This window comes from Schistocerca nitens, chromosome 6 (genome assembly GCF_023898315.1).
Source record: "Schistocerca nitens isolate TAMUIC-IGC-003100 chromosome 6, iqSchNite1.1, whole genome shotgun sequence".
Taxonomy (NCBI): domain Eukaryota; kingdom Metazoa; phylum Arthropoda; class Insecta; order Orthoptera; family Acrididae; genus Schistocerca; species Schistocerca nitens.
In genome coordinates, this window is record NC_064619.1 from 258,026,523 (window position 1) to 258,039,821 (window position 13,299).

General features: G+C 38.2%; 1 protein-coding gene across 1 annotated transcript in view; it reads right to left on the bottom strand.

Moving 5' to 3' along the window:
• Positions 1-6,730: 6,730 nt before the first annotated feature.
• Positions 6,731-13,299, bottom strand: part of LOC126263317 (glutamate receptor ionotropic, delta-1-like) — a 106,275-nt gene continuing 99,706 nt past the window's right edge. The window contains exons 2-3 of the mRNA XM_049960407.1: positions 11,289-12,623; positions 6,731-6,979 (exon numbers count right to left, since the gene is read on the bottom strand). Coding sequence (XP_049816364.1) covers positions 6,731-6,979; positions 11,289-12,623 — 1,584 coding nt within the window. The remainder of the gene's footprint in view (positions 6,980-11,288; positions 12,624-13,299) is intronic.

The window sequence follows — 13,299 nt, forward strand, 5'->3', positions numbered from 1 at the left end:
ATCAGGTTAAATAAATAAATAAATAAATAAATAAATAAATAAAATAATGTGATTGAATATATATCATTCCCACGTGGAATGTTTCCCTCTATTATATAAATAATGTGATTGGATGGATAAAGAATCTGCTCACCAAGCAGCAGCAGGAGGACACACATATAAAAAAAGGTTTTACGTATGCAGGCTTTTGGAGCCAGTGACTTACCTTCTCATCCCATATGGGAAGTCTCCCATGATCTGGAGTTCTGGGGGACTTTTCCAAATTCTACCCCTTTTCTTAAACCTCTCCAGTCCTTTCCCTTCAGCCCTCTTCCTTCCTCTTCAATGCTTCTGCTAGAAGAAGGAGCCTCTGGCTCCATAAACTTTCATACATAAAACACTGTGTGTTCTCATGCCACCACTTGATGAGTAGATTTTTTTAACTATCAAGTTATATGGTCATTTACATTGTTTGTTGAGGCACAGGGGCAGCAGCTACCACATATTGCTGACTACTGTTTGTTAAAGAAGTGTAACTTCTTCTTATACAGACACTTCTGAGTCAGTGTTGAATGGCTTAGACAATATTGTCAGAAAGAAGAGTGTTTATACATAGAAAGGATAAATTAAAATTTATCATTTATATGTATAAATAATAAATTAAAATTACATATGCATACCAGAAGTACTATCATTTCACCTTCTGAAGGTACATCCTACCCAACAATGCTGTCCCATAATTTATTAGATTTCTTGGTTGAATTTTCCCTTGATCTATGAACATTTCATCATCCACTATAATGATGTGATTTGGGAATACACAATAGGTTGGTTGGTTTGGGGGAAGGGCTCAAACAATGAGGTCATCGGCGCCATAAGATTAGGGAAGGATGGAGAAGGAATTTGGCCATGCTCCTTCAAAGGAATCATCCTGTCATTTGCCTGAAGTGATTTAGGGAAATCACAAAAAACCTAAATCAGGATGGCCAGATGCAAGATTGAATCATCGTCCTCCTGAATGGAGTATAGTTGACGATGCTACAGCTGTACTCAATCATACAACATGATATAATGTTTTGCTATTATAGCATTTTGTAACATTGATAATGTATATTCTTTAAAATGAGATTAATGGTTTGTTTTGATATTTGTGAACCAATACTTTTTACATCATGTTGTTTATGTCCTTTTATTATGAAAGAATACTTAAAACCTCACTAAACACAATCAATGTAAGGTGTAAAATATTTTACTAGTATCATTTGCAAACAAATATTGATATGTATTACACTCTGTGCGATATCAATGGAAACCTTTTGTATCTTTGTTTTATGTTTTTACTGGCTTGTAGTAGTAGTGGAGAGTTGGATGTGAGCTATGATGGAGAGAAGTCAAAATGTAACTTGTTCCTGATGTACCTTGTGGGTTGTATTGTTAATGTTTCATGAAGTGTAAAAAAACTGCCTTGTGGTTATTCAGGTGTGATGAATACACACGAAAAAACTTCATCTGGTGTTTCATTTTGAAGAAGTTACAGTCAATACCTGTTTACATTGATGTGAGTACAGGACAGAAATCCATTATTGATGGCTTGTTGAGTGAAGGAATTATGCCACAATATTGAGACAAAGAGAAAGATTAACACTTTGTTCTTAAACATTTTCAAGACCCAGGAACATGTGCGGCAAAATCATATCCCATTTATTTTCAGGACAATGGACTGCAATGAGAACAACAACAACAACAAGTACTACTACTACTACTACTACTACTACTACTACAGTGATGAACAGAAAGATGAGTATACTTTAAGCTACCGATGTTTCACATCGAGCAGTGGTAACAAATTAGTTCTTGGACTCATGTCTTGTAAATGATATTAATTACTTCTATGTATGATAACCAGTGACAGGATTATAACTGTACTTTTGTTACGTCAGTTATTTAATAACATTTCAATTATAGCCAGGACAGGATCCTATTGGCTGATCCATTGGGGATCCTATGTTGTCTTTTCCTTTCCTCCCTTCTAACTCCTGGACCTCCTCCCTAAAATTTTGGAGTGAATTTGGTTCCCAAATTTACCAGAGAAGTTATCCCATATATGTTCACAATAATAGGGGTACTATTTCCTAACAATATGACAACATGAAATTTCATTTGGCAAATGTTCCACAATGCTTAGCTGTCAGCTGTGAGTCTGCTATTATAAACAAATAACAGAAGGTAAATTGGCTGTCTTGTATTTATAAACATTCTGTGGTATTTATAAACATTCTGTGGTATTTGTTTTTAGGTTGTTCCCTAATGTTCCCTAATGGTTCTTGTCAAATTGGTTTGGTCTAAAATTGCAAAGAAAATGAAATTTTTTGTGTAATGTATTTGACTTTTCAGGATGTTTTTGTAGTTGAGGTAACTGCAGACTAATCAATATGTTGCTAACAAGCAAATAAGCAATGGCAGTGAGTAGCACATTTTGTTTCTTAATGGTTTATTCAACTCAAGTTTCATTCTGTATTTATAGACCACACTTCATGAAGTTCCTAGTATTTCTTCACATTCATTTACTGAAAGTCAAAAAGTCATTTGCTGAACAATCAAAAAGTTATCACTTGTACTGTTTGTTACCTGTGGCCTAGGGGTCCTGTCTTTGATTAGTAATCAAAACATCCTCAGTCACGGGTTCAAAACCCACCACTGCTTAAATTTTGATTAATAATCAGCATTGGCAGCCGAAGACTTCTGACATAAGAAATCACCATCATTCTCCAAATGGCTTTGTCAAAGAGGGTGGAGAAGGGAACAGAGGTTCATGGCACTCTCTTGTCCTTGGGGTGCGAAAGTGCCCCTAAAGGTGGAAGAATCATCAATGATCAACAGCATGAGGATGCAGAAGGCAATGGCAACCACTGCATTAAAGACACATGTATCCCAGGACATGTGGCCTGCAATTGAAAAAGTGTCACGATGATCTCTCCATTGGCAAAAGATTCCAGAATAGGCCCCTATTTGGACCTCTATGAGGGCACTGCCAAGAGAGGTGACCATGAGGAAAAGATTGAATATCCAATGAAAGGATAACATTCTATGAGTCAGGGTGTAGAATGCCAGATGCTAGAATGTGTTAGGGAAGCTAGAAAATTTGAAATGGAAATGAAAAGGCTCAACCTAGATGTGGTAGGGATCAGTGAAGTGAAATGGTAAGAAATAAAGGATTTCTGGTCAGATGAGTACAAGGTAATACCAACTGCAGCGGAAAATGATATAATGGGAGTAGAATTCATTGTGAATAGATATGTGGGGTAGAGAGTGTGTTACTGTTGACAGTTCAGTGATAGAACTCTTCTTATCAGAATCGACAGCAAACCTACGCTGACAATGATAGTTCAGGTATACATGCTGATGTTGCAAGCTGAAGATGAAGAGATAGAGAAAGTATATGAGGATAGTGAAAGGATAATACAGCACATAGAGGCAGATGAAAACTAATAGTCATTGGGGACTGGAATGCAATTGTAGGGGAAGGAGTAGAAGAAACGGTTAAAGGAGAATATGGGCTTCGGACAAGGAATGAGAGAGGAGTTAGACTAATTGAGTTCTGATATAAATTTCAGTTAGTTACTGTTAATACTCTGTTCAAGAATCACAAGAGGAGGAGATATACTTGGAAAAGGCCGGGTGAGACAGGAATACTTCAGTTAGATTACATTATGCTCAGACAGAGATTCTGAAATTGGATACTGGATTGTAAGGCATACCCAGGAGGAGATATAGACTCAGGTTACAATGCAATAGTGATGAAGAGTAGGCTGAAGTTTAAGAGATTAGTCAGTAAGAATCAGTGTGCAAACAACCGGGATACGGAAATACTAAAGAATAATGAAATATGCTTGAAATTCTCCGAGGCTACAGATACAGCAATAAGGAATAGATCAGTAGGCAGTACAGTTGAAGAGGAATGGACATCTCTGGAAAGGGCAGTCACAGAAATAGGAAAGAAAAACATAGGTACAAAGAAGGTAACTGCAAAGAAACCATGGATAACAGAAGAAATACTGCAGTTGATCGATGAAAGACGGAAGTACAAAAACGTAAAGGGAAATTCATGTATACAGAAATACAAGCCCTTAAGGAATGAAATAAATAGGAAGTGCAGGGAAGCTAAGACAAATGACAGCATGAAAAATGTAAAGAAATGATTGTTGGAACAACCGACTCAGCATATAGGAAAGCCAAAACAACCTTTGCTGAAATTGAAAGCAAGGGTGGTAACATTAAGAGCGCAACTGTGATTTCACTGTTAAATGCAGGGGATAGAGCAGATAGGTGGAAAGAGTACACTGAAGGCTTTTATGAGGGGGAAGATTTGTCTGATGTGATAGAAGAAGGAACAGGAGTCGATTTAGAAGAGATAGAATATCCAGTATTAGAATTAGAATTTAAGAGTGCTTTGGAGGGATAAAGATCAAATAAGGCAGAAGGTATGGATAACATTTCATCAAACTTCTAAAATCATTGGGGAAAGTGGCAACAAAACAACTATTCATGTTGGTATGTAGAGCGTATGAGTCTGGTGACACCATCAAAAAAATAACATCTGCACAATTCAGAAGACTTAAACTGCATTGAACTATTTAAAATGATGCAAGACATTCAAGATTCTGAGAAAAATATGGGGTAAGCTATAGGGAGAGACAGGTAGTATACAATATGTACAAGAGCCAAGAAGGAATAATAAGAATGGATGACCGAGAACGAAGTGTTCAGATTAAAAAGTGTGTAAGACAAAGATGTGTAAATCAAAGAAGCAATGATTGAAATTAAAGACACTTTCAAGAGTGGAGTTATGTTGACCTAGAAAAAGCGTTCAACTATGTAAAATGGCGCAAGATGTTCAAAATTTTGAGAAAAATGGAGGTAAGGTATAGGGAGGTATGGGTAATATAGAATGTGTACAAGAGCTAAGAGGGCATAATAAGTGTGGATGACCAAGAACAAAGTGCGTGGATTAAAAAGAGTGTAAAATAGGGATGTAGTCTTTTGCTCCTACTGTTCAATCTCTACATCGAAGAAGCAATGGTGGAAATAAAAGAAAGGTTTGAGAGTGGAATTAAAATTCAAGGTGAAAGAATACCAATGATACAATTCACTGATGACATTTCTATCCTTAGTTAAAATGAAGAAGAATTACATGATCTACAGAATGGAATGAGCAGTCTAATAGTACAGAATATGGACTGAGAGTAAACTGAAGAAAGATGAAAGTAATGAGAAGTAACAGAAATGCGAACAATGAGAAACTTAACATAAGGGTTGATGGTCACAAAGTAGATGACGTTAAGGAATTCTGCTACCTAGGCAGCAAAATAACCAATGATGGATGGAGCAAGGAGGACACCAAACACAGACTAGCATGGGAAAAAAGGGCATTCCTGGCCAAGAGAAGCCTACTAGTATCAAACATAGATCTCTATTTGAGGAAGAAATTTCTGAGAATTTACATCTGGAGCACAGCATTGTATGGTAATGAAACATGGACTGTGGGAAAACTGGAATAGAAGAGAATTGAAGCATTCACATGTGGTGCTACAGATAAATGTTGAAAATTGGGTAGACTGATAAGATAAGCAATGAGGAGGTTCTGTGTAGAATTAGAGGGGAAAGGAATAAGTGGAAAACACTGACAAGGAGAAGGAACAGGGTGATAGGACATCTGTTAAGATATCAGGGAATGATTTCCATGGTACCAGCAGGAGCTGTAGAGGGCAAAAATTGTAGAGAAGGACAGATATTGGAACACGTCCAGAAAATAAGTGAGGTTGTAGGTTGCATGTGCCGTTCTGAGATGAAGAGATTGGCAGGAGTGCTACTCTTGTTTCTGGAAACTGAGTGAGGTCATGAAGTGATTGAAATAAATGACTATTGTTTATGAGAAACACATTTCAAAACTCTCTCTCGATATCCTGATTCTGATTAAACAAAATTTCTCTAAATCATTCTTAGCAAAGTTACACTGATTCCTTCAAGAATACAATAGTTGATTTTCTTATTTGTCCTCTGTCCCCATCTCACTGAGCTGGAGACCTGGACATCAATAAGAGGTTTAATGTAAACATTCTTATATGTTCATTTTTATGAAATATCTCAGATGTTTGGAAACATTAGAAAAGTTAACAGAAATCTGTAAGACCTACCCAAGTAATTAATTCTTTGTGATGATACTGATTTGCTTACTTCACATTTTCTTATCCAATACTGTAGGCAAGGATATCTGGCTTAAAGCTTGTGCTTGATTTCACATGACCAAAAAAAAAAGATAAATTATGAGAAGAAGAATGTTTCAACAACAGAACAAAGCCTAGGAAGAGAATGATGAGGCACTTGTCAAAGATAAAAGTTGAAAAGTATTGTGAAATGTGTAGTGTTGCATATAACAGTGTGTCTGTAGAAAAATCATTTGCATGATATTATTAGAAATCTCTGAAACATCTTTAAAGTGCTAGATTAGAATCTGAATCAAGGAACTGCTGTATTTTGCTTCAGGTAACTCAAAAGGCATTGCACAAAAACTTCATTGTTTCAAACCAAAATATACTATAAATTGTGTAGTTTAAGGTGGGATAAGTGAAATGTTACACAGTATTTCAATTCCTTCTTTTTGTGGAAGCTACTATTCCACTACAGGTTTTATAGCTACAGTTATCAACTAAGCTTTCAGAAAGTTGGGTACATGTGGGTCTATATTGCTTCTTTAACAGCTCTCCAAATGAGAGTAATTACAGAGCTGCCCTTCCATTTTTCTATGTACATCAAAATTTTGGGTTGGCAGAGTAGAACTAAGAGTGTGCTGATGTTGGCAAGTCCTTGAGAACGTCTTCTGAAAGTCTGGTGACTGTCGAAACAACTCATAGCAGAAAATTATTCCAGCAGCTGCACTACCCACAAGCAGTAATGCAAAGGCTCCTTCAAGGTGGGACAGTGTCAGCACATGGGTTGCCTTCTGTAAACACATATAGAGTTTTCCCTGGTAGTTGCTGATTTTTATGTTTTTATAGAATATACTTAGTTACAGAGAATGCATAACTGCCAGCGACAGGAAGAAAACATTTCATTTTTTGCCAAAGTCAGTGCTGGTTTTCAACAAATTCGTTCTTTTTTTTGCCAAATTCAGGTTTTTTGTTAATTTTATTTTTATTTCTCCCTAAATTTGGTAGTTTTTTCACCAAATTCAATGTTAATTTTTTGTCAAATTTGGTGTTTTTTGGCAATTAGGTGTTTTTTGTCAAATTCGTAGTTAGCTTTTTTTGCCAAATTTGGTGTTGCCTTTCACCAAATTCACTTCTTTTTTCGTTGTCACCTCAAAGTTCATTAAGTGGGACATGAACTGTAATTTTAAGATTACACATTAACATCAACCTTAAGGAGGTTTGAAGTCACAGTGAAATTGCTACATTTAATAATTATCAGTTACAAATATTAGTAAACTACCAACCTGAGATTTATAGCACTCTTGTGTGGCATAATTACAAATTTCATGATATCTCATAAAAATCACCAGTTTATGTTATTTCAGTAAAAACTGCTAATTTCATGTTATTTTTGTGTTAACATTTATGCAAGATTTTCCTGTCACTAGCAATTGCATCACAATTAACACTTCTGTAAATAATTGGGTAGTGCAAACAATCAACAAAAATGAGGAAATACAACTACATACCAGCATATGACTGGTGAATGGTACATAAACAAAGGTAATCACACAAAAATTTCACCAGCTCTCGAGCTACTGATATCACTCTTTTTACAATTTAAATTCTTTCTCTCTGTTTACCTCCCATGTGCTCCATCCTCAGTGTTGTGATTTTTATCATATTCAATCTGCATTTTGCTACTACCAGTAATGGTCACTTCTCTGTTCCCCTCCTGCATCCCTTTACCTCCCTACCACTTATTCATGATACATATCTTCATCTTCTACCAATAGCCACTCATCTTTCAGCAACTGGGTCTTCATCTTCTCTCAATAGCCAATCTTCTTTCTGCAGCATCTGGCCTCACCATGTTAATGTAGACAGGCACTCATAAATAGTTTCCCTGTGTGTGTGTGTGTGTGTGTGTGTGTGTGAGAGAGAGAGAGAGAGAGAGAGAGAGAGAGAGAGAGAGAGAGAGAGAAAGAGAGCAAGTGAGCAAGTTTTGGACACAGGAAGGAGATGAACAGGAACCAGAGAGGAACAGGTGATGGAATGGGACTGGGAAGGGGTCTGCCACTTTTGAGAGTAGAGGTGGTTTGGCCCAAGGGAATTGTAAGAATGTAGAATGGAGATAGGAGGTTTAATGGGAGCAAATGTTCTCAGCCATGCAGCTGAAATGAGCTAGAACCAGGAGAGATAAGAGTGGTGAGGATGAGGATGGAGGGTGGATCCAAATTTTGGTACTGCAGCAGTGAAAGTTATTGGTGGTGTTGTGTGTAGTATGTTCAGCAACTGGTTGGTCAAGTTTGTGTATCCACTATTTGGCAATAGGTAGGCAGGTGAGATTGGCTGGTTAGTCATTGCTTAAATCACATTCATGAGTGGTTTTTAGTATCACAGGAAGAAATGATGTGGAAAATCTATTTTTGGAGTAGATGATCAGGACTTTTTGAGGGTGAATAAGTGAAATCATGTGTGACATTTAAGATTTACCAAACCTCTGTTGACTGAGTAGTTGTGTAAGAGCTTTCTGGTTTAGTATCATTCTTAAAGAGATGTGTTTTTGGTTTCAGCAGCTAAAATGCTGGGACAGTTTTGGCAGGTGTATATGCTAGATGGCACTACATACAGATAATGCTGCATGTGTGTGGTTGTTGCCACCATGCTCAATGTGAAGCTTCATTTTGCCTGCTGACAGAGTGGAAATAGGATGGCACTGTTAAGTGTTTGGCATACGGGGCTGATGATTGCAGTGAATGAGGTGCACAGTTGTTGTATGCCCATCATTATTTCACAAGGCAAAGTCCCTGCCACACCTTCTTTGCATGCTTGCACAGGAGATTTTCTGAAAGGGGATCCTTCAATGAGGAGAAACAACAACAAAGCAAACAGTAACAATGGTAGCCAATGAGGAGACTGTACTGGGTCTGGTGGAGACTCTACTGGGGTTGGTATAGAACAACCACAATGCCACTACACAAGCTCTCACCAGTCATGTCGGGATTTCCCACAGCAGTAGCTGGCGGATCCTGCATGACAACTCCATGCGCCTATATCACACCCAGCATGTACAGTTACTGAATAAACACAATTTCTCTCCAAGGGTGGCCTTTGGATAGTGATATTTACAGATGCACACAGCAGATCCCCATTTCCCATCCACCATGTTGTTTACTGACAAGGCGATCTTCACTTGGGAGGGAATGTTCAAACTACATAACACCCACATGTGGTTGGAGGAGAACACACATGCAACAAGGCTCGTGCTGATCACAAACAGTTTCCAGTTAACGTATGGATCGGCATCACTGTGGACCACCTCGTCAGGCTGTTCTAGTTGCTGCACTATTTGACAGGTGCATCCTATCTCATCTTTTATCAGCTAGTATTGCCGCAGCTACTGGATGATGCACACATTCCTGCTGTCATGTGTTCTGGCGTACTGTTTCAGCATGATAGGGCCCTCTCACATTATAGCCTAGATGTGCCTCGCAACCTGAATGTAATATATTGTCAACATTAAGTCAGTATATCGTCAACATTAAGTCAGCAGGGGTGGTTTGGTGCATTGGCCAGTGAGATCACCAGAACTCATTTGCCTTGACTACTTCCTCTGAGAATATGTCAAGACACAGGTGTACAAAAACCCCATTAACAGTGTTGAGGAATTTTTTGCATGCATTGTGGCAACTTCTGGGGACGTCTGGGACATACCTGGTTTTTTCTAGAACATCAGATCTTCTATGCACTAGAGATGCCTGCACCTAGGTCTGAGGTCATGAATTCCTACATCTTTGGTTGCTGCTATAGAAGCATAATAAACATGTTTTCTCACCCTGTTTGTGTTCTTCCTTTATTGTGTTTTGTATCATCACTACTGCACCAGAAAAGTGTTTCAACCATGCACTGCTATGTGATTTTCCTTCATCTCAGTGTACTCTCTCTCTGCTGGTAGTTTGTAACTCCTGTGCTGAAACACCATGTATTTAAAGCAAGAATCTGTGTCTCTGCTAATTCCTAATAGAATTACAGACAAATCTCATTGGCCATTATATTTAAGATTAGGAAATCTTTGTTTATAGCATGAAATATAACATGGCCTCTATCTACCCTAAAAAGAAACATTATTCTAATGAAAATAAATTGCTTTTTATGCATTCACTGAGATGTACTTATGTATTAATTACAGTTCCTTGCAATTCATTAACAAAAGTCTGAGAAAAATATTACTTGCTTTCCTTTCATAGTAAAACTTGACTTCATATTACAGGTGGTGTAATGAAATATGACTATTTAAATGCTTATGCTTATTGCTTTCCATGATTACAATACATACGCTTAACTTATAAACAATTCTTTTACTCTGTGCAGAGAATTTTCTGTAATAACTGTTCATGACAAGTTAAAACTGCGTCAGACAGATATTCATATTCAGATTCTTGCCTTAACAGTCAGTGTGCTACTAATGACACCACCTGAGCATGACATACAGACAAACGCAAATCTTCCAAATTTGATGATGGGATAATTTCCTACCCTGAAGTGACTATCCCACAATGATGTGAGACTAGACAAGGGAAAGGATGTAACTAGAAGTTTTGGTTTATCTACATCCTCACAATTGGTAATACATTCCCTGCAGAAGGCAGGAATCCAAGTTCACATCTCACCCTGGCACACAGTTTTAACTTGTTTCATGCTTTGAATTCAGCATATACTCAGCTGAGAATAAAATAGTATTTTCTCAACAACAATGTCTGTGAATGAGCCAGACTCCTCAGTATGTCCTTTCTCTCAGAGGTACTTGTATTTCAGCATTGTGGGAGATCCTGTGCAGAGTTTGGATGGAAAAGAGGAATCCTTGACAAACTGAAGTTTAAAGTAAGTTCATGAGGCATGCACAGGTAGTATAATTGGTAGCACACTGAATTTGTAAGACAGAGATCTGTGTTAAAATACTAGTCTAGGATACACTTTAATTTGTCACTTTCAGTTATCAACTTAACTTCATTAACAAAACAAAGAGGCCCTTGGTATTTCAAATAAAGAGTGAATTTATGATTTATTTTCAGTGGAATATCATAACATAGTGCATGTAGGCTTTTCTTTGTACCATACCTGTGTTTCACCGGAATGACTGCACTGTTGCAATAAATTTCGCTGGTTGACGTCATGAAGCCATTTGTCCAAGAGTCCACTGCCTCTAATACTTTTGATAACAGCATCAATATTTGGCTTGAGGGGACTGCCTCGAGGCATCAACAACCCATGCAGACTGAAGCTGATTGCTGACTTAAAGGCGTACAGAAGTGACTGTTGCTGCTCGTCCAGGTAAGATGCACCGTGGTACAACCAAAACAACCTGCTGCTGATGGTAGCAATGTTCTTGGAGGAGGCAGTGCGATTGTATGAAGCTGGCAGGTCAGCTATGTTGACCTTCCGTTGTGAGATCTCTCTTTCTGTTGGGTCATTGAGGTTGCTGAAGTAATAATTAAAAACTGGGAGCAGTTCTATTCTCATTCCTGAGTGCAGAATATCTTCTTCTGTTGATACCTGATATTCGTAACCTGGTTTTGTGAGGGCACTTATGAGTGTTGTCTGGTAAGAAGCATTCAGTATGATGCATGCCAGTATCCATGGAATGATAATATACTTCCTTATGGAAAGGCGGTGGTTATCTCCATTGCTGGATCCCAGCAGAATTGCCAGCATTTTCAGCACACAGAAGAATATTGGAAATGTTTCCCCGAGTAGCATAAGACTGTTTGCCAATGAGAGTCTTGCCAGTAATGAGAAGGCAACAAGAGATATCACTACAAGCACCCACAGTGCAGGAGAAAACACGATTACTAAATTCTTCCATGCTGCTTTCTGCATTGCTCTTGGAACTACCCAGTGAAACTCATCTATAATGTGGTAGGTCGAAAAATCAAAGTATTTATATCTTTCAATATTTATTGTGAATGTGAAAGCTGCAATATCTGCCTCTCGCCCTTTTATCTGCCCCAGGACTCCAGTCCATGATCCGTTTGGTAACAACACACCCCTGTCTTTGTTATTTAAAGTTGTTTTGACATAATGAATACTGAAGTTCAGTGCCTTTGAAATTTCATGTAGCAAATTTATTTCCATTCCTGCAAACTGACGATACCCATTTGTATGAAAACTTTCTTTCACAATGAATGGAGGAAAGGGCACTGCAATAACTCTGACAGGGCAGCCTCCGAGGTTGTTGAACAAGTCATGGCTGAGTGGTTGGCTGCAGTACTTGCATCGGTTAAAGCTTATGTTTGACCATCTGTATATCTGGAGAGCTGCTGCACTTGTATCAGGACAGTGGCTGTTAATGTCAAATGGTGGCCACGAGTATATACACACATCAGCATCTATGATTTTGCCCTCTGTCACAGGCACAAAGACCAACACACGATAAACAAATAGTATCTTTAGTTCCTGCAATAAAGAGTGTAAAGTGAGCAGTCTGTTTACAGCAGTACAATTTTTTGCATGACGCCACCAAAGAATGAAAAAATAGGCTCTGGCATTCCACGATATTCTTGTATGCAGTGTCACCATCCTTTGGATCAACTCCTGTTTGGGGCTATCTTCTTCTGTTAAGATGATGTAGGCATTGTCAGTGTGTTGCTGTTCTGAAGGATGTTTGTGCTTTCCATCCATGGGAGAGGAAATTTCTATAGTCAAGCAAGCATCTAACTGCAGTGTCCGTAGTAATGTGTCTACAAAATAGCCGCTGTTATGAACCACTGGCAATGAGACGACGACCCACCTCTGCTGCCATAGGATGAGGTCAGTGATTTGCTTGCACGCAGATGCCAAGACAGCCTCAACCAATCCACTGTATCTGCTTGCACCTGTGCCAAGAAAGGGTATGAGCTGGAAAGTGTAACCATGAAATGTCACCTGAGATTAGTAAGCTCATGGACCAAAAAATAGTTATCCTGCATATTGAAGGTAATAGTAATTTTAGTGGCATATAATTTATGTGGAACTGTGTGGAAGGGGGTTAACTGCTTGTTAAATGTTGAGTGGAATGATACTGCCACCTCAGTCACTTTGTGTCAACACAAGGCACAAAGCTTGGGTGAGCAGCAATGTGGTTGACAAAGGA